Raw genomic sequence first — 21,392 nt, 5'->3', positions numbered from 1 at the left:
ACTCCTATTTACCTGCTTAGGAGGATCAGGTTCAAATTTAGTCATCTGCGTAGCATCCCTGGACATCACATGTGTATTTATAACACACTCATCGGGACCCATGAGGGTGTTTGGGGGCATTTTATGATTATTTGATGAACCTTGTTGACTCCTATTTAACTGCTTAGGAGGATCATGTTTAAATTTGTTGACCCACACAGCATCACTAGACATCATGTCTGTACTAATAACACGTTCGTCGGGTCCCATGCAAGTTTTGATTGCATTTACCCCTTTTTTGTGTACATGTGTGTATACAAATTACAGTGTATATACGGGGTACTTTAAAATATTTGTGAACGCCTTCTGTCTTCTTGCATAGATATTATGGATCCAGTGGCGTGGCATTGTAACTTGTAGACGCCTTCTATCTGCTTATATGAGTGTTACAAATCCGATGGCATGGCGTAGCAGCTTTTGAATTGAGTTGTTCACTGCTTTGTACATGTAGAGTGTCGTGCACTACTTATTACTTTTTGCAAATGGATTATAGTGCACTAACTAATTTCTTATTTTTATTAATAGGTATTATTATCTACTGTAGTTCCCTTGCATTCTTCTTGTAGATAGCATGCTAAGTGTATAGTAGATTTCCTACACAAGCTCGTTTAAACTTATATTTGTTGCATTCCTTATGTATTTTGCTACAGACTTTGGTCTTTACAACACATCCACTACTATTATAGGTAGATGTATTCATTCGTAGACTGGAAATGACTACATGATACTGCATTTACTGAAGTCTTTTTGCATTTACTCATAAGTGGCATATTGTATATACATCTGTATTTGTAGAGAAATTGTATGTATTGCAAATCTTTCATCATCACTTATGGAAGGTTTAGTGTAATCGTTTAACACTAAATTCTTATTGATTGCAAGTACAACCTTAGCATTTATTGCATGCCATTTTTTTGTCACCCATAGAACTTTGTAGGTGCATGTATCTTCTACATTCCACCTATCTCCATTTGTTGAGGATTTGTAACGAATCCATTACACTTACTTATTGCTCAATTGAAGGCCATGAGTCGTCTCAATTTTGTTGTTTGTCTCTCATATGTGATTATTGTTCGTTGATGCTTACTCATATGAATCATTGTATTTACTTAAGTGATTGATTCAAATTTTGCATGTCAATTACCACCACTTGTAAGTGGAATGTTTGCTAAAGGCTTTGCACTTTAGCCTGCAATCAAGCCACATATTCCTTTTAACTTTCAATGTTTGCAAAGTTTGATAGGCATGTTTATATATGTTGGTCTTGATTATAAAGATGCCATCACATTTGTAGGTAGGCCATTGTATACCTGATTTGCTCATGGATGCTCATTGTACCATAGATCTATCATGCTTGTTGATATACAACACATTGTATGTTGGCATTTGTACTTTTGAAGATCTTTAATCTCTATCGAAGATTTCATATTGTTGATCACAAGCAGGTTATAGTTAGAGTTCCTTTGCTTGTATTAAATGTTGGTGTCCATTTGAAAGTTGTTGTGGATTCATCAAAATGCCAGTTCTTGTGGTGCATTCAAGTTCAAGTCCAAAGAAAGTCATTCATATGTTCAAATAAAGTTCAGGCTCAATATGAGCCCCTTCCATTCGTCGAGTCTCCTTTTGTTCATCAAAGTCTTTACTTCAGTTCAACTATTCAAGTCAAGTTTGATTCAAGTTCTTTGTTCATTTGAGTTTGAATCAAACTATTTTAAGTCATGTTCACTTAATATTCAAATTAAGTCCAAGTTTGAACTCATTAGATTCAAGTATATTTTGTTAATTATTTGCTTTGTGTCCAAATATAAGTCCATTTCATTGTTCAAGTTTATTGTCAAAGTTTTGGTTTTGCTTGAGTCTAAATCAAGTCCACAAGTTCACTGTCAACTTGTCCAAGTCCTTGTTCAAATTCAATTGAAGTTCAAACCTTTTGTGACCCATTTAAATTCTAGTTTATGTTCAAGTTAAGTTCAATGTGATTTGGTCCAAGCTTAAGCTTCAATCTGAGTCCATAGTGCAAGTTCAAGTTTTGGTCCTCAACTTGTTCATTTAAGGTTTTAGTTCACTTAAATCCCATTTCAATCAAGTTTAAGTACAACCTCGTGTTCACCCGAAATTTCAGCAGCCTCCCGACATCTCCCCCATTTAGGGGAAACTACGAGAAACTAGGCCTTCCCACCACACGCAATAAAGGAGTGTATGGTATATGTCATTAGACACTGCGACCATGATCTTCATTCTCACCACGCACAATAAAAGCATGTATGGGGTCTTCGAGGGTACCTATTTAAAAAGACAGTTTGCTTTCCCTCACTCTAGGGTACTTATGAGTAACCCCGCCTCATCATAGGCATCACACCGGATTCTCATCTCACCACGCATAATAAAGACGTGTATAAACGGTTTTTCGATGTACCATGAACTTTGAAATGGGGCTTTTAGGCGATTACAGGCCTCGTCGTAGGCATCACACCGAGGTCTCATCCCACCATGCACAATAATGACATGTATAGGCGGGTTTTTAGTGCGCCTCAAACTTCAAGAGTGGGAATATGAGTTTTGGAAAGTTTATATCTTTACGGGATTATCGGCGGTGTCGACATGCATATCAAGGTAATAATCAATTATAATGAACTAAAATTAATTATAGTTAATAATAATTAACTATAATTAACTATAGTATATCATAATCAACAATAATATATTGCATATAATTATCTAGAATTAATTATAAAAATTTATAACTAATTTTAATTAATTATAATTAAATAATAACTAATTATAGTTAGCTATAATTAATTATCTTTAACATAAGAAATCATAATTAATATTAATTATAATTAACTATAAGTATTTATAACTAATACTAATTAACTTTAATTAATGAGTAATTAATTATGACCAATATTAATTTGTTATAATTAATTAGTCTAGAGAGAGAATGACTACGTAGGTTTGAGTGGAAAGGGCTCGGGTAGATAGCTAGGGCAGAGGACTTGGGCTCTGGTTCAAGTTGTGAAGGGGTTTATGACTAGATTGATGGGAGAAGGCAAATGCAGGCATCAGCTAGGGTTGAATCAATGGTATAGATGGTGGGTCAGCTATAGAGTTCGGTGGCTTGAGGTCTGGTTTAACCCAAAGCAAGAGAAGATCGGAAGGGGGTGCATCTATAGGCAGAGATGGGGAGATCTGACGTCGTCCTAGAGCGAGAGATTAGAGATCGAGTCGGATATGGAGTTTTGTTGAGAGGTTTGTTTGGCTGCTTACGTTCAAAAAAGGTAGGTGGTACCGGAAGTGTCGTGGGAGGTCTGCCAAAAGAAGGAATGGGAGAAGAGCTCGAGCAGGTAGAAAATGGAATAAGAAGACTCCTTATCTCATTGCCACTTTAATAGACGAATGGAAACTTGAAAATATAGTAAATTTGTAGGTTTTGAGCAGGAATTACGGGATGCGATTCAAATAGTGCCGATCTGTACGAGGTAAACGAGATGTATGCAGGATTCGTGCTATATTATGGTATGTATTCTGTCTCTTTTTTATTTCTTTCGGCTATGATCCATAGGTCAAAAATCCCCCCCCCCCCCCCCCCCCCCCCCCCCCCCCGCTCCAACAAATATCGTACCCATCCAAAGCGAATCATATTTATCGTATGTTGATTGACCCTATGGATCTCTAAATATCTGCTCTTGATGTCATACAGAGGTTTCCATTTAGTAGATCACCAAAATCTGGTTTGATGTCACACTAACATTTTCATTATGTCAATCTCTTAGAGTCGATCTTTGTGCCTTCATGGATCCAGATCCATAGAGTATTCATTCATAGATTGATGATAGTAGGATGCACTGCCACTTTCTATTCTTTTTTTGGCATCACTGTCATCTTTAGTTTATAATCTTTCTGTATATGTTCAACATTTTTCTTTGTCATAATTATATATGGATGTGATATTTCTGTCGTATATGTACATATGTTGTTCATAATTTGTATGAGCTTGGTAGATTCATCATATGGCGGGACTCTGCTGCCTCCAAAATGAATTTTATCTTGCTCAAAATATACTTTATACTGATAGCACGTTCAGTCTACTGAGGATCTTCCACATTCTTCCCTTCTTTAACTGTATTTTGGTAAGAAATTTTAAACATTTATTTAGGAATCTCAGCACACAGTGTGATGTCGACCTAAATAAATATTTAAAATGCCCCCAGTCTTTAGGGACACTCGTAGATATCATCTAGGATACTTCTTTTCATAGCTTTAGCTTGAATCCTGAGATTTGGTTCCTTCTGTCCTGAGCTTATGCTGTGGACATTGATGAAGAATTACCTGATTTATCTTTACTGACTTGTTAGGTGGTTTTTGTATCTTCGACCCTATGTTTCTTGCTTTGGTGGGCTTGATGAAGGAGTATATATTGGTGACCCAAATCCTTTAGGCTTGCATTAGGTCGATGGAGAGAAGTCATCAATCTAGAGCTTTGTGCATGATGGACTTGTTGATGATGATGTCCTCTTAGTTTAGCTCTAGGCTCTATATGAACTTTATGATATTTTCTTCTGTCCTTTGCTTTGTGCTCTGATGGACTTGTTGAAGAAAAGTTCATTCGCTCCTCGCTTTGTGCTTTGCGAATTTGTTGAATGATTTGCAGGTTTTGAATTCAGTTGATAGTACCAAACTTGGGTAGTATCTTGATCCTTAACCATTTGAGGAGACTTTAATCTGAGTCACTTGAGTTCATCAGATCTGGCGAGTTAAGATTTAATAGCTCTTTGTCCTCGAGCTACTGAGATGGTGTTCGACATTTCTAATGGAATGTTGAGTAGATAGAGCTATCAACGATCCAGTCATATTTGGGTGTGTTGGATCTATCCTTTTACACTCATTCAGACTTCATACTTGAGCCATGGGAAATACGCTTCTTAATGTTGATTTTACTGAAGTTGATAGATTTAGAGTTCTCCTTTATGGTTGAAGATTTATAGTCTTCAAACATCTTGTTGGTTCTTACGACTCTTCCTTTCCAACTAGAATTTTGATTATTCGGTCAATTAGGGGAACTTTATAAACTATGATCATTTGAACTTGTCACGTTGGATTAGCCTTCGTATTTCATACAGTCCTTACTAACGGGTTGATAAAGTGGGGGATCCTCTACTACGACCTTTCTTATGACATGTTGAGTAGACAGAGCTACCAGCGATCCGACCATATTTGAGCTTGTTGGATCCGTCCTCTTATACCCATTCAAACCTTAAACTTTAGGCTATCGAAAGACTTCAAGCTTTTTTGGCTCAATTGGTTGGAGTGTGTAGTCATAAAAATATCTTTATTGACCTTTGAGTCTCGGTACGTTGGAGAAGGTGGTACCTCAATTTTTCAAAAGATTACTACATATACTTTGAAAAAAAAATTTTGTATTCTTCAGCATAAAAGAATATTTAAATAGATGATTTTAAATATTTATTTGGGGATCTCAGCATGCAGCGCTATGGGTGTCAATATTGGACCCGACACGAAAACCCGACCTGAACTCAACCCAAAAATTTCAGGTTTGGGTTGACCCGAACCCAAAGCGAGTCGGGTTCAAAAAATTGACCCGTTTGCAAAACCGGGTTAGGTTCGGGTTGACTCGGAAACCCGGGAATGACCGAGAATGACCCGAAAACCTATCTGCCCTGGGTTTCATGCCTCGATTGCCCCGGCTACCCACATGGTCGTGCGTCGCCAGCCCGAGACGGAGTCACATCGCCTGCCTGAGACGGAGTTGTGTCGCCTGCCCTGTGACGCGTGTTGCCTGCCTGACAGCCTGAGTTAGGTCGTCGCTGTGCTAGTTACATCGCCTCCTGACACCTTCCTAACATTGCCGCATAGCACCTGCCCCACATTGCCTGTACGGCTACACCGCTGCCACTGCCCTACCGGCGGCCGAGTAGTTGGACGACCGAATTGCGTGCGGTCGTGCAAAAAATGCCAGAGGATCGAACCCAAAGCGGGTTGGGTCAGGTTGACCCAAACCTGAAGTGGGCCAGGTTCGGGTCCAGAAAATTAACCCGTTTGTAAACACGAGTCGGGTTGACCCGAACTCGAATAGTGAAGGGTTAGTTCAAGGTTCGTTACGAACCCGACTAGTGACCCAAAATTGATACTCCTATGCAGCATGATGTCGACCCGAATAAATATTTAAAATACCCAATGTCTTGCATGGATATTTCAGAATATAATAAATTTGAGATTTTAAGACTTTAAATATTCATTTGGAGATCTCATCGTGTAGCATGATATGGACCCAAATAAATATTTAAATGTCCCCTGTCTCGTAGGGACATTTTAGATAGGCTTTATATCTTTGAGGTTTTAAATATTTATTCGGGAATCCTAGCACGCGGTGTGATGTTGACCTGAATAAATATTTAAAATGTACCCATTCTGATGGGGGATTTTGAAATGCATTCTTAATATATAAGAGAATTTCAAAATATAAATATAAGCAAGCTTTGATATATATACATATAAAGCTTTGATCATTATAAAATAAATTGGATATAAAATTTTCATGCATGATACTTTTTTAAATGTCGACCGTTGATCGATGACATAGGCCTACGTCCGTCTAGATCGATCAAATGATAAGCTACTCCTTGATACACCTTCTCAAAAATAAAGGGGCCCTCCCAATTGAATATGAACTTGCCACCAATTCTTTAGTGTGGAATGATTGGTCTTCTAAGCACCATAACTAATTCCCCTTCTTGAAATACCAGAGGATGCACCATGCATTCTATCAAATGATTTTGTCATTCTTGCTTGGTAGATTTTTCAGATTTTGTTGAGCTTGCAATCTAACTTCATCTAATGCGTCAAGCTCTTCCATTCTCAGGGGAGCATTTTGCATATGAGTGAGATCATTCTGGATTGCTACACGGAGTGGCGGTAGTTCAACTTCCAGTGATAATATGGCTTTAAAGCCAAACACTAGTGAATAAGGAGTGGCTTTGGTTGGCATTTTATAGGTTGTACGGTATGCCCATAACGCCTCTTCCATCTTCGTATGCCACTCTATTTTGTTCTTGGTAAGAATTTTCTTCAACAATTTTACCAGCATTTTATTGAAGGCCTCAGCCAAGCCATTTGTTCTTAGATTGTATATAGACGAGCACCGTCAATCAATTTTGTGCCGATCAATAAACTTATAAATTTTTATACTTTTGAATGACATACCATTATCCAAGATTATACGGCATATCACACCAAATCTATAGACAATATTATGGGTAAAGAAATTAATCACATGCTCGAATGAGACCTCTCTGAATAGAACAGCCTTTGCCCATTTGAAGAATTAATATGTTGCTGCCAAAATAAAGTGGTGTCTCGCAGATGATGGCATATCTATTAGTCCAATTATATTTATACCTCAATATTCAAATGGCCGGAACGCTACCATTGGGTGCAGAGGATTTGGTAATTGATGCATAACATCACCGTGAATCTGACATTTGTTTCACCTCTTAGCATGGTCAATATAATCTCTCACCATTATCGGCCATACCCATTCTTTTGATTTTAGTTGTCATCTTGGGACCTAACTGATATGCACAACAAAGTTCTTCATGGACTTCTACTACTATTTTATCAACTTCCTTGGTCCGTAGGCACCTTAGCAACATTTGATCAAAAGCTCGTCTGTACAACGTGTCATTGATAAATGCATATCGTAATACTCTCCTCCAAATTTATGTGGCAAGAGATTTGTCTGTCGGGAGTTTACTTTATTTGAAGTAGTCGATTAAGGGTTGCCTCCAATCATCTTCTACTTCAACATCCAAGCAATGCAACCACGATTCTGAAGCTTAACTAGCTTTGCATCTCTTGGCCACATGATATCCTTCTGGATAATTTTCCATAATGATCATATGGAGAGGTTGAGGGTCAACTAGAGTTTCATCCTGCTAACTTGAAGCTGTAATTCCCTCTACCTTCGGTAATTATAACAGAGCGGGCTCCAAGATCTGACGGTTGTAAACTCAGATGAATATTGACTTCTCCTCATTGCTTTTTGATATTTCCTTAGATGATTTGATGAAGTAATCTTCTTCGGCATTCTGTCCTCAAGAAATATGAACTATTTTAACATTTGACATCTACTTCAGGAGCTCAAGAGTTCACCGGTTGTAATGAGCGAACTCGACCTTACAAATCTTGTAAATTCCCCAGACTTGATATATCACAAGTTTAGAGTTACCAAAGATTTGAAGATTTTGAATTTTTACTTTGATCTTAATCTCCAACCATACCATTAGAGCTTCATATTCAGCTTCATTGTTGGTTTGAGGTTTAGCCAAACTGAATGAAAATCTCATTATGCTTTCTTTAGGTGGTATGAGAACAAGACCGATGCCGGCTCGGGCTCTTATAATATTTGGAGGTCGGGCATGTTTAATCGACGATGCTCTATCGAAGTACATCTCCCAAAATGATAGCTTTTTGTTCTCCTCGTCCTGCATGATTTGGTCATCGGAAAAATCATCATTGAGTGGAGAGCCTGTCGGGATAAGATGCGCGGCAAGAAAATCTACCAAGGCTTATCCTTTCGCCATCTTTTGCGGTATGTATGTGATATCAAACTGCAGTAGTATCGCTGCCCATCTTGCTAGCAACCTATCAATGCTAGTCTTGTCATCAAGAACTTCATAGGGTTGATCTTTGATATCAACGTAATTTTGTGAGACAACATATAGTGGCCAAGTTTCTGAATTGCAAAAATCAACACCAGGCAATGCTTCTTGATAGGAGAATAATGGCTTTCTGCTCTAATCAACCTCTGAATAATGTAGTAGAGTGCATTTTCTTTAATTTCTTGATTATTCTGGGCTAATAATTCTCCAAGGGACTCTTTTAGTGCCACCGTGTATATTATAAGAGGCTTCCCGGAATTGGCATTGTAAGAATGGACGGGTTCAACAGATATATTTTGATGTTATCAAATGCTTCATATCATTCTGCATCCCATTTAAAGCAGACATCTTTCTTCATTAACTTTGAAAATGGCTGACACCTATCTGTCATATTCGATATGAATCACTAAATGAAGGCCAGTTATACTTACAAGGAGCGGAGTTGGCGGAGACTTCTAGGAGGTGGCATCTCCATAATTGCATTGATCTTATTGGGGTCGATCTCAATTCATCGATGCCGAATGACGTAACTCAAGAATTTGTTGGAGGAGACCATAAAAGCACATTTGAGAGCGTTCATCTTTAAATCAAACTTTTTGATTCTCTCAAATATAATTCTCAGATCACTTAGGTGGTATTTGCTCTTTAATGGTGGATCTTTAGGGGTACACACTAGATATCATACCATTATTTGTGTATATTTTTCTAGTGATGTTGGTCTCCATATTTATTTTTCCCTTATACCGGGATTTTTCGGTAGTGGATTTTTAGATATGTGTCCAAGTATCACACCCCAATTGCTCACCGTATATATCTTTATTCTTTCTTTGCTCTACCATCATAATAGATGGTTATTTTTTTCTCTATCAGGATCTTTCAGTGATAGATTTATGGATATAGGTATCAAGTATCACATCCTGATGTTCACCGTATAAAGCTCAATTTACTTTTACCTCTATCAGGACCTTTTAGTGATGACTTTTTGGACATAGGGACTAAGTGTCATATTTTGATGTTCACCGTATAGAGCTCAATATTATCATTACTTTTTTTGCTGCTACTATATCGTTTAGAAAATTAGCTAAATATGGAAAGAAAAACCAATCCTCAGTGGAGTCGCCCGAAATCTGTGGGCTCCAAAAATTTGGCCCCGGCCTTCGCCCGACTTTGTTTTTTTCTTTTTCGAGGGAGTTTTAACAGAATTAAGTTTTGGGGTAAATTTTGGAAGATAGATGGGTTTGTAGATAAGTCATTACCTAAAGATTTTGCCCTTTTTTGCGAGGACTTTATGATATGAGTTCTGATTTCATATAGGCACAAGCCCCTATAATTAATTACCCATCTCGATAACGAGAGAGAACTTTCAGTTAAGGCTAGTCATCAATCAGATACATAGAGATACGTGTTATCTAGCATATAATAGCAGCATGAGCTTGAGAATTGGAAGTTTGAAGGTTTGGAAATTTAGAAAATTGATATTTAAAATAGAAATTTCACCATCTTCCACTTAAAGCGGATGGTGAGGGAATATATGATGGACCCGATCAAGATCCCATAATTCTGTGTCGTAGGTCATCCTGGTCCTTGGTTTACTTAATCAAAGGAGGAAGTCGATCCAACCTGACAGAAGGATCCTTATTAACAGCCATGGTTTACTTTGTCCAAGGGGACCTTATAGACCTAGGGTGAGTGTTTATTTAAGGGGACAAATTTGAATCCACCTTAGGTAACAGAGAGCTTTATGCTCTATTAATTATATCCTATTGATTCATCTCTCAAGGATTTGATGTCACTAGAAGCGTATTGATTTTAGTCATAACCGATATTTAGTGGTGCCATTTGGCAGCAAACCACTCGATTCAGAGGGCCTTGGGTCATAACTGTTTATCCTATGGTACCGTTTGGCAGAAAAACTGCTGGTTAGAGGACACGTACCATATCCTTACTAGTAGAAGATTGTTTGAGAACGAATCCTAGTGATATTTTCAACCAGGCATTTAGCTTTATATGAGTTGAAGTTATTTTCAAATTTATCCTCCCCGGTAAATTATTGTGGAGGATGGATGGATTTTACTTTAAGTATTTGATAGTGTTGTTTCAATTTTAAATATTCTGGATTTGAATGACTTTGGGATTTTTGAAATTTTAAATGTTTAGAATGTCATTTTGAAATATTTGGAAAGGACCACTCCAGTTAAGATTTTTTATTCAACACGACCATCATCGAGGTGTTTAGGGTCATTTCCATTTGACAATATTTATATTTTATAGATAAACCTTGTCGACTCTATCGAGTTATCGACAGAGGATCGGGTGTTATAGTCTTTATGCCTTTATTAGCAAATTCTCTTGATTATAAGCCTTAAAGGCTTAATATGAATGTATTAAAATAAATATATCGGTCGCCACAACCATATATTTATTTGATGGTTCGAACCCTGTCAACTCCTATTGATCGACATATAAGAATCATATTCGAACTTGAATTAACTTATTGACTCGCACAACATCCATAGACATCACATATGTACCAATAACATGCTCGCCGGGGCTCATGCGGGTATTTGGGAGCATTTTGTAATTATTTATTGAATATTGACTCCTATTAACCTATTTAGGAGGATCGGGTTAAAATTTATTAACCCGCACATCATCACTAGACGTCACGTGTGTACCAATGACATGCTTGTCGGGGCCCATACGAGTGTTTGGGGGCATTTTATAATTATTTGTTGAACCTTGTCGACTCCTATTTACCTGCTTAGGAGGATTGAGTTCAAATTTAGTCACCCACGGAGCATCCCTGGACATCACGTGTGTATTTATAACATGCTTGTCAGGGTCCATGAGGGTGTTTGGGGGCATTTTATATTTATTTGCTGAACCTTGTCGACTACTATGTACCTACTTAGGAGGATCATGTTTAAATTTGTTAACCCGCACAACATCCCTAGACATCACGTGTGTACCAATAACACGCTCGTCAGGACCCGTCCCATCATGTGCAATAAAGACGTGTATAGACAGGTTTTTCGGTGCGCTGCGAACTTCAAGAGTATGAATATGAGTTTTTCAGTTTTTTGGCTCATTGTCGCTTTAATAGACAAATGGAAGCGCGAAAACAGAGTAAATTTACTGGTTTTGAGGAGGAATCATCGGATGCCATTCAAACAGCACCGATCTGTACGAGGTAAGCGAGATTTATGCAGGATTTGTGTGATATTTTGATACATGTTCTGTCTCTTTTTTATTTCTTTTGGCTATGATCTGGAGGTCAACAAGCTTTCTTTTGTATTAGAAAACTGCTTTAAGAAGCATAAAGAAAGCTGCCCCAAACGGAGCCTTAAGCTTGGTTTCAAACGGCTTTCTTACTGTTTTATGAAGAAGATTTTTAGTACAAAAATTTTAATTTTTAACTAGAAAGCTGCTTCATAAAGCAGTAAGAAAGCCATTCCAAACAAACCCTTAGATTTGATTTTGGACAATTTTCTTATGGTTTTTTAAAACAGCTTTCTAATAAAAAAAATAAAATTTTTGTACTAAAAAATTGCTTTAAAAAATATTAAGAAAGTTATCAAAAAAAGTCTTAGAAGTAACGTATTATCTTTAGAAACTCACTTTTAGCACTAGCCTTGTGCAGAATTCTCCATCTCAAAGCACCTCAACACACAAAAAATAGTATTATTGTTCTCTTTTCAGAATAACATACACTCATTCAGGCAAAAGCACTGCGCATGAGCTGCTACTTCGTCAACTAATGATTTTTAACTGAAGAAGGTTCATTGTAGCAATTTGTTTCGACATTTTTGATTTGAGATATAGTGTCTTTTGAAGTTCACTTATCAAACTATAAAATTTGTTTGTGTAATCATTTGGCACTTAGATCTAGGGGCGGATCCACCTTAAGCCTGGGGCAGTAGAGAAGGCGATTCGCGTTGATTAAAAACTATGATTTGAATGTTATTTATCAGCATCGTAAAGGAAATGTGATTGCTGATGCTCTTAATAGAAAGTCGGTGTGAGTATTAGTTAGTTTGATCACTTCCGAGTAAGTTTATATTTGGGATATGAAGTGATTTGTTCATCTGATGCATCCGTTAAGGGTTATTGAAGATAGCTCCCATGCCAAACATCTCTTCTAACTTTTACTACATAATTCATTTTATAAAATATTGTCTACTTTATTGTAGCAGCACCTTGCTCAATTATGGGAAAAAGCTAGCATTGTTTATAATTAATTATAAATTTACTGGAATGATTTAAACTTAGTAAGGCCTCATAATTTTTTTCCTTTATTAGATTTTTCATAGAATTCTCATGTCCCTTTGTGTGCTAAATCTTTATTTAATATTAATATGATAACCTTTCACGCTAACATTATAAATTTTTTAACATGCAAAGAACCTAAATTTTCATAAATATATTCATTCTAATGACTAATGTAATTATATTAAAATTTTAGGGGAATCACATCAACTTTTTTTGGGTAAAACATTAATCGATCTCTCATACTCTTAGCATCTTCTTCCTCTCCAGCGATTCTTGTTCGCAAGGGACGGCAATGAAGCAATGTTTCAAAGCAAGATTTTCGTCTCTTTCTCTGTCCTGACTAGCCAACGATTGTCATTGAAGGTTAATAATGTTATATGTTTATATTCTAAACTTTAAACCTAAAACACTCCAAACTTATTTTATCCTTGATCTAAATATATCAGGCACGTGATCGAAATTTACATAAAGCTTATTTGTATTATGAAACCTGGATCGAATCAAAGAAGGCTTGATCATAATTCGAAGAACGTCATATTCAAACCTTATTTAAACATGATCAAATTTTTTTTTGGATAAGAGTTATTAATGTTCGATAAGAGTTTGAAGAATGTTCGATCAACTCATTTGAGTTATCTTATCATGCATGCAAATATTAAAGAATTATTAGTAATTTTGAGTTATTTAAGGCTAATGATATTACTATTCAATGAAATATGAAGAAAAAGCACATAATATCTAAGTAAACAAAATAATCAACATATTTTTATTTTAAATTGTTCTTTGCATCCCAAGACAACATTCTCGTTCAATTTTAACAAATAACAAATTAAAATCACCCCACCGAGCTTTGTTCGGTTGGTGGACGAGCATGGTTAGGAACCTGCCTATCCATATTTGATTCCTGTCTCATGGGGCACGACCCCTTTAGTGGGGAGAAATTAACTGCGGGTCCTACAACTGTGAAGCTGATTGCTGGTAGGCTCGTCATGAATTAATTATGCCATCAAGCGACAATTATGAGGATGCCACCCGTTCAAAACAAATCCGACAAGGGCTTGTAATTTTGAGGGGAATCGTATCTGCCCGATAATACCGGTCTTGGTAGCAGTTTCGTGTCGCCTCTTACAACCGCCTTCCGTCAACGTTTATAATCGATTAGACTCACGCGCGGTCCACGCAGGCAAGCGCGCCGCCAAGAGCGTCCGTTAGGGTTTTCGTTCTGGCAGAAGAAATATTTCCGAGAGAAAGCGATCCTCAGAGCTCCGCTGCGCAAACCTTAGATAGGTAGGAAATGTACTTCTGAGGCCCTGCACGGTACCACCTAGGGTTTTGCTCTTGTTTAGGCTTAGAGGTGATTAGGAATTAGCGGAATAACCTTTGCTCCTTTGCAGGTCTGGTAGGTCGTAGAAAAGGAAACAAACCCATGGATGCTGCGAAGGAGAAGCTGGCCGCCGTTAACGGCGGGGAAGTGGAAGAAGATGATGTGGAAGAGGTAGAGGAGGAGGTCGAAGAGGAGGAGGAAGTGGAGGAGGAGGTTGAGGAGGAGGAAGAGGAGGAAGAGGGAGGAAATGAAGAAGGTGCAGGAGAGAGGAAGAAGTCTCCTGGAAGGAGGATAGATCACGTAGATAGTGCAGACGAGGAGTTAAAGCAACATGTTAGCGCTTCTTCTTCTTCAGGGTTAGTAGCATAGTTTTAGGGATTGCTATTCGTTTTTGTTAGACCATCATGTTTCTAGATCTAAGGCTAGCGGATGGTCAGGGTCATATTCTGGCCCATTTGATTGCCACGGAGGGATGGTGAAGTGAAGATAACCGTATTTCTTTCTTGTTTGGTAGAAAAATCTTCGTTGGTGGTGTTGCTTGGGACACAACCGAAGGTAAGAGCTACTGTTCAATTGCAGATTCTTTTTGCCTTTTTTAGTGAATATTCTTAAATATTGTTTACCTAGTTCGTTTGTTTCTTCGATCTTATCTTAATTAGATTTTCTTTTTAAATTGGCACTGTGTACGTTTTTCATTTCCTGCTTCCACGTCAGAGATTATGATTAATCTGTTTAAATGTTCAACAAGCTATTTTTTATTACTAAGTGCAACATTTCTACTTTTGAATGGCCCATATTGTTAGTGTGATGTTACTTTAACTAACGCTATCAGTAGTTGAGCTATAAATATCTTTACGTAGGTATGCTTTCAGATTTGCTTGCCTTTTCTGTTTAGTGCTATTATATTAGTATTAATATCCTTATAGAGCTCTGTAGTTATCTTGTTTTTCAAGTATGAAAATGCAAAATTTTTGTGTGTTAAAATTTTCTTGTAACTCGAGCTGTCCAAAATGTTGTAAAGATTCAAACTAATGTCATTAACGGTGAGTAAGTGTTTGCCAAGGCTTATGGACTATATGAGGTGGGGTCATAGATGTGAGCCTTATTTGTAAGGTGTTGGCTATGCATCAGGTTGTGGGATGAGCATATTGTTTTGATTTGAAGAGTCATTTGCTAATACTTAAGATTACGAAGAAGAGTGAGTTAATTATGGTGGTGATTTAACATACAATGATAATAGATGGAATAGATATTAGAAAAGATTATATTTCATTTACGCTATATATATGCTACAAACTTAAATGGTTTAATTGTATTTGTTTTACTATATATATATATATATATATATAAGTGATAAGATGCTCGTCTCTTGATAGTTGTGTTTTTTTAAACAAAATTAGACCTCTGTTTCTTCTCTTTAAGGTTGTAAAACACTTGAAAAAAATGCTCCATGCTTATGCATAGTAGTTACAAGAATAACTTCCAGAAAACATGGTATAGAGGGTTTTAAAATGGAATGGAAAAGAAGGCTTATTGGATGGTAAATTGTGGTGATGAGGATAATGAATGCTTGGAGCAATCATGGATTGGTATTAAGCCGAGCAGTTTTCATGTTGTTTCTAGTAGCATGTTAATTACTTAGTTTTCATGTAGCTAGGTTTGAGCATGTCCTTAATTTTGGGATAAGGTAACCGTATTTTCTATCTTATGATTCTAGTTTATTTCTAATTTCTGATTCTATGTTGAAAAATATATTGCATGAGAAATAGTGGTCTTTTGTGGATGCACAGATTGCCTAATATTCTGTTATTTTCTTATTGCTATTAAAACTAGAAGATTTAGAAAGCTTTGATTTAGGTCTAACTTTTACTTTTTCTTACTCTTAGTCTGTTGAGTGATATTATGGTAGTATTAATATTTCTTTTGAACACACTGGAGGTTTATTGTGTCGCGAGGAGTGAAAATTTCATGTTATTTGTTAAATATGTAGTAAGTTTAACCGGAAACTTTATGTTATGAGAGGGACTTGACTTCAAACTCATTTCTTATTCTTTTTCAAGGATGGTAATCATTGAGTCCATTAAGATAGTTTTATATATGTTCAATGTATTAGATGTTTGATCATGTGTTTCAAAAAAAATAAAAAAAAATACTGGTTTTCTTCATCAATCTTTCTTAATTTCTATCATCCCTACAATTGTTAAATACATATGCAAGTAATTTCTACTATTTTGTGAATGTGTTTGGAGGGGAGAGGGGAGTTGGGGCTGATTTTGGGTTGCATCTCAACTTGATTTGCCCATTTAACTATAGTGTTTTAAATCATTCGGAATTTTATCAAATACCCTATTATTAATGGGACTTCCTTGGTAGGATTATGATGGAATTTGTAATGGTTTGTTTTATTTGACTTTAACATGGACGTCTAGAAGATGCATATGAGTAAAATTGTAGCTTATGACATTTAAATGCATTAAACTATCTTTATTTGTAAACAATAGCAATTCTAACTAGATCTCGTTAACATATATTAACTTGATCTACATGTCAAGCATATATATTGATATTTTTTTATTAATGATCACGGCATCATCATTATTAAATGTGATTGATTGCGAGTGAAAAAGTGATGAGCAATAAATCATTAAGACTCTAAAGGCCTTTCTACTGAGCATTGATGGCTTAAAATTTTGGATTGTACTATTATTTTTTTCTTCTAAACAATCTCACACTTCATTATTGTAATGGATTCATTACTTATTTACCATTTTTTTTCTATTCATGGTGATCATATAGCTCAAGAAAGGTATTATTTCCGTTTTAGCACATAATAGTTAGTTGTTCTAGGGTTAGAGTAGATATCTTATAAAGTAACTGGAAAGGTTTTAATATAGTTGTAGGTTGTTGAAAGAGAGGCTACTTGGTTATTTGTAAACACCATAGTAGGCGTTATTTTAGAAAGCATATTGATTTTATTTCACCATAATGTCTCAGGGTTTTATTTATGTTTGAGATCGGAACTTTCTATAAGCACATTCCTTCATCACAATTACCCCTCCCATTTGTGAGACCATATTCCATCAAAGAGGCCACTCTCAACGAATTTGACATTAAGACATTACTCTTTTTGAGGGAAATTTATAATTTCTTGATTGTTTCTTTTGAGAATTGTTTGGAGGTAATCCATTTAAGTTTAAAAGATGCTAAGTGGAGGTCTTGTAAGGTCTTATCATGGTTGAGACTCATTACAGCCTTTTTTTAGTACACGTAGCCCTCTTTAGTTTGTGCATTTCTTGCTAATTGCATATGGTGGTGTTTATTTCTCTTATGAGAATCATGATCTTTTGTGATTGAAATATTGTCAGAGAGTGTAAACTTTTTGAAAGCCCAATTCTACTCTTTCATTTTTCTGGAACATTGTGGAGGAGAGTATTCATGGGAGGTTGTCCCAATGATTGGGGATGTTGTTACGAAAAGAAGGTTGGTATAAAGGCTTCTCTTATCAAAGGAATAACAATTTTATTTTGTGGAAGTTGTGCTAAAAATCCTATGTGTGGATGTAGGCTACAATTGAACCACATCAAAATTGTTGTGTTTGTATGTAATTTTGGCTCTTTGTGCTTCTTGCATTATTATATTTGGTGGTGTTTATTTTTCTTTTGAGAATCATGATCATTTGTGGTTGAAAATTTTCTTTTGAGAATCTTAAAGTCTGTAAAAGTTTTTAAACCTGATGATATCTCAATAGAGGTGTGAAAATGCTTAGGAGATGAAATTTCTTGGCTTATGAAAATTTTAATATTAATTTGAAGGCTTAAAAAATGTTAGATGAGTGTGTTGGTTCCTATTTTTAAGAATAGAGGTGATGCATCAGTGTGTGTGAATTATAAAGGAATTAAATTTATGTGTCATTCATTAAAACTTTTGGAGAGAGCTATTGAGCATAGGTTACGATGTGATATTAATGTTTCTCAAAATCAATTTGGATTCATGCTGGGTAGGTCTACTATGGAAGCTATACATTTTTTGAGAGGTTGATGGAGAAGTTTGTAGATAATAAGGAGGATTGACATATGATATTTATTGATTTAGAAAAAGCATATGATAAAGTTTCAAAGAAGTGCTTTGGAGAGTTCTTGAAAAGAAAGGGGTTAATAATGTTTATATTTAAGTTATTAAGGATATGTATGTATAAGTTGTTACTTGTGTTCAAACAAGATGGTTTGACCAAGTATTTTCCTATTTTAGTTGGATTACATTAGGGACCAACTTTAAGTGCATACCCTTTTACTTTAGTCATAGATGTTCTTATTAGATATTTGCAAGAGTATGCACCACGGTGTATGTTTTTTGTTGATGATATTCTTCTTGTTGATAAGACTAGAGAGAGAGTTGAAAGTAAACTTGAATTATGGTGGTCAACCTTAGAGTCTTAAGGTTTTCTTTTGAGTAGATCTAAAATCGAATATATGGAGCGTAATTTTAATTGTAATAGATTTAATGGGGGGTTTGTGACTTTGGGCGGTCAAGTCATTAAAAAGAGTACACATTTTAGATATCTCGCGTCTGTTGTTCAAAGTGATGGTGAAATGGATGGAGATATTATTAGTAGAGTTCAAGTTGGATGGTTGAAGTGGATGAATGCATCGGGTCTATTGTGTAACAGAAAAGTACCCCTCAAATTTAAGGAAAAAATTTTATAAGATGGTGGTGAGACCTACAATGCTTTATGGTGTAGAATGTTGGCCATTAAAAGAGTAACATAAAATTAAATTAAGTGTTGCAGAGATGAGGATGCTCAAGAGAATGAGTGGCTTCACCCTTCAAGACTAAATGTGAAACGAGTATATACGTGAAAAGGTTGGAGTAGCTCTAGTAGCGGATAAGATTAGAGAGAGTCATCTTAGATGGTTTGATCACATAAAAGCCAGCCTTTCGATGACCCAGTTAGGATCTATGCTAAGAAAGATAGAGGTAGGCCTAAAAAGATTTGGTTAGAAAGTGTTAGAAATAACATTTTTTTAAGTAGATGTAAATGAAAATCTGACTCTTAACATGACAATGGAGAAAAATAATTAATGTAGCCAATCCCACGTGATGGGATAAGGGCTTGATGGTGTTATTGTATTGTAAGTTCTTATAGATTTGAAAACTAATATGTCATGTTGATTTCATATGGATTATTATATTATCAAATATACATTATTGTATGAAATACCCCATTTATTATTCAAGCTATAAAACCATGTAACATTATAATATTGAAGACGACACATGGGATTGTGGGATTAGCATCTGATTAATGTAATTATGTTAGTTTGGATGTTTTGAACAGTAAAACATTATGGGAGAGTCCTTGAGTGAGGATGTATGGGAACCGATACACTCTACAAACAGTTAAATTCTTGCAGACTGTTTGTGTTGATTTATTTGTTAAATGTGGAGGCTTAAACATCATTTATGAGGCTTAATGCATGGCTAAACAATCCTGTACTAAGTCTTTCTGTTGCATTCGTGGAATTGCCCATTTGTCATTCAACTGATATCTTGATAAGTTAGTAAAAAACTCATTGAGTGTTTTTTTTAAAGTTGCTTATCTTTTAGTGGTGCATTTCATGGAATTGTATGAGGGCTGATTTGATTCCTTGCATTTTAGTTGATGAAAGTTAGTAGAGTTAAGTGGAACGAAATCCTATTTTGAACAAGCATAAGTTAACTCAGAATAGTATTATTCATCCTACTCCATTTATTTCATTTTTTGAAAGATAATAAGTAAATATGCCTTTTTTTATGAAAACCATCAAGTAATTTACATTAGAAGAGAGATTAATTTTTAATTTTCATTTTAATTTAGTCTAGTTATATTTGGATACAACTTAGCAGAACAATGATACACATACTCGATAGAATTTAAAAGTTTGAGTGATGAGCAAGCACTCCTCAACTCCCAATGAAGAAAGATAGTTGGGTAGAGCTCTACTCAACTAGGTTGGCCTATTTAACACCCTAGATAAGTGATAACTATCTATTGGGGAAATAACATAGGAATAGAGGCTTATTTTATTTTTGCATTGCCATTAATTCCATTTTGGGTTTTGAGTTTAACATCAATTGACATTTGCATAGATGGCTCATCAAATTGCACTTGAGCTTTGATCAAGATTGACACTCAATTAATTTGTAAGACAGGCCCCAATTACTTGATGAAAAGGCTAACTTTGATAATTAATTTTAGGTTAAGCAATTGATTAGCTGGTTCATTTATTATTTTGATTTTATGAATCATATTATTATGTATTTCTTTTTGTTAGAGGAAGTATAGCCCAATGTTTAAAATTGGGCATTAAGGTGTTTTTGTTTGTGAAGTGGGGCATAAGCCTCAAAATTTAAAAATTTTTTAAAGTGAAAATGAATGTTAAAATTGATTTTTTGCATAATAACAAGGTTTAAAAAGGCGAAGATAGAAATCAAGACATTTTTTCTGTGCGAGGTGAAGCGTAAGCCTCAAAATGAAAAATCAAAGTATTAAAAAAATTATAAATAACTCATAAGATATGTAAAATATTAAGTAAATTATGAACATAATGACTTGTTTGAAAGTAAATGTTATTGAAACATAAGATTCAAATTAAAAATCACTTGAAGCTTAAGCACGCTCCTATGATCAAGACCCAAGACACTCTCATCTTTATTTTGACAATCTTCAGAAGAATTTTCATAGTTTATGTCAAAGTCATCTTTAAAATCTTCTTCAATTATAATATTTTTTCCTTATCCTCTATACAAGTTAATATTTCATGATTCGTAATCTAAAATGAAATAATAAATTAATAACATCAAAGTCATCTTTAAAATCTTCTTCAATTATAATATTTTTTTCCTTATCCTCTATACAAGTTAATATTTCATGATTTGTAATCTAAAATGAAATAATAAATTAATAACATAAAAAATAATCCATTATATTTAAGATTATCTTTGAATTTTTTTGAAACTCCAGTCCCATTTTATTTTTTTTCTTTTATATACTTGTGAAGTAGAAGTTGGTCTCAATTCAATAGACCTTTTAATGTCAATATTGA

The 21,392-nt window shown here is 35.4% G+C and overlaps 1 protein-coding gene across 1 annotated transcript in view; it reads left to right on the top strand.

The window, feature by feature from the left end:
- Positions 1–14,112: 14,112 nt before the first annotated feature.
- LOC110102782 (heterogeneous nuclear ribonucleoprotein 1) overlaps positions 14,113–21,392 on the top strand; it is a 29,821-nt gene continuing 22,541 nt past the window's right edge. Inside the window, exons 1-3 of the mRNA XM_020831264.2 lie at positions 14,113–14,273; positions 14,381–14,666; positions 14,825–14,865. Of these exons, the coding sequence (XP_020686923.2) occupies positions 14,413–14,666; positions 14,825–14,865 (295 nt within the window). The 5' untranslated portion in view covers positions 14,113–14,273; positions 14,381–14,412. The remainder of the gene's footprint in view (positions 14,274–14,380; positions 14,667–14,824; positions 14,866–21,392) is intronic.

This window comes from Dendrobium catenatum, unplaced genomic scaffold, assembly GCF_001605985.2.
Source record: "Dendrobium catenatum unplaced genomic scaffold, ASM160598v2 fragScaff_scaffold_1067, whole genome shotgun sequence".
Classification (NCBI taxonomy): Eukaryota; Viridiplantae; Streptophyta; class Magnoliopsida; order Asparagales; family Orchidaceae; genus Dendrobium; species Dendrobium catenatum.
Note: the sequence above shows the minus strand (reverse complement) of the source record. Positions and strands in the feature narration are given on the sequence as shown.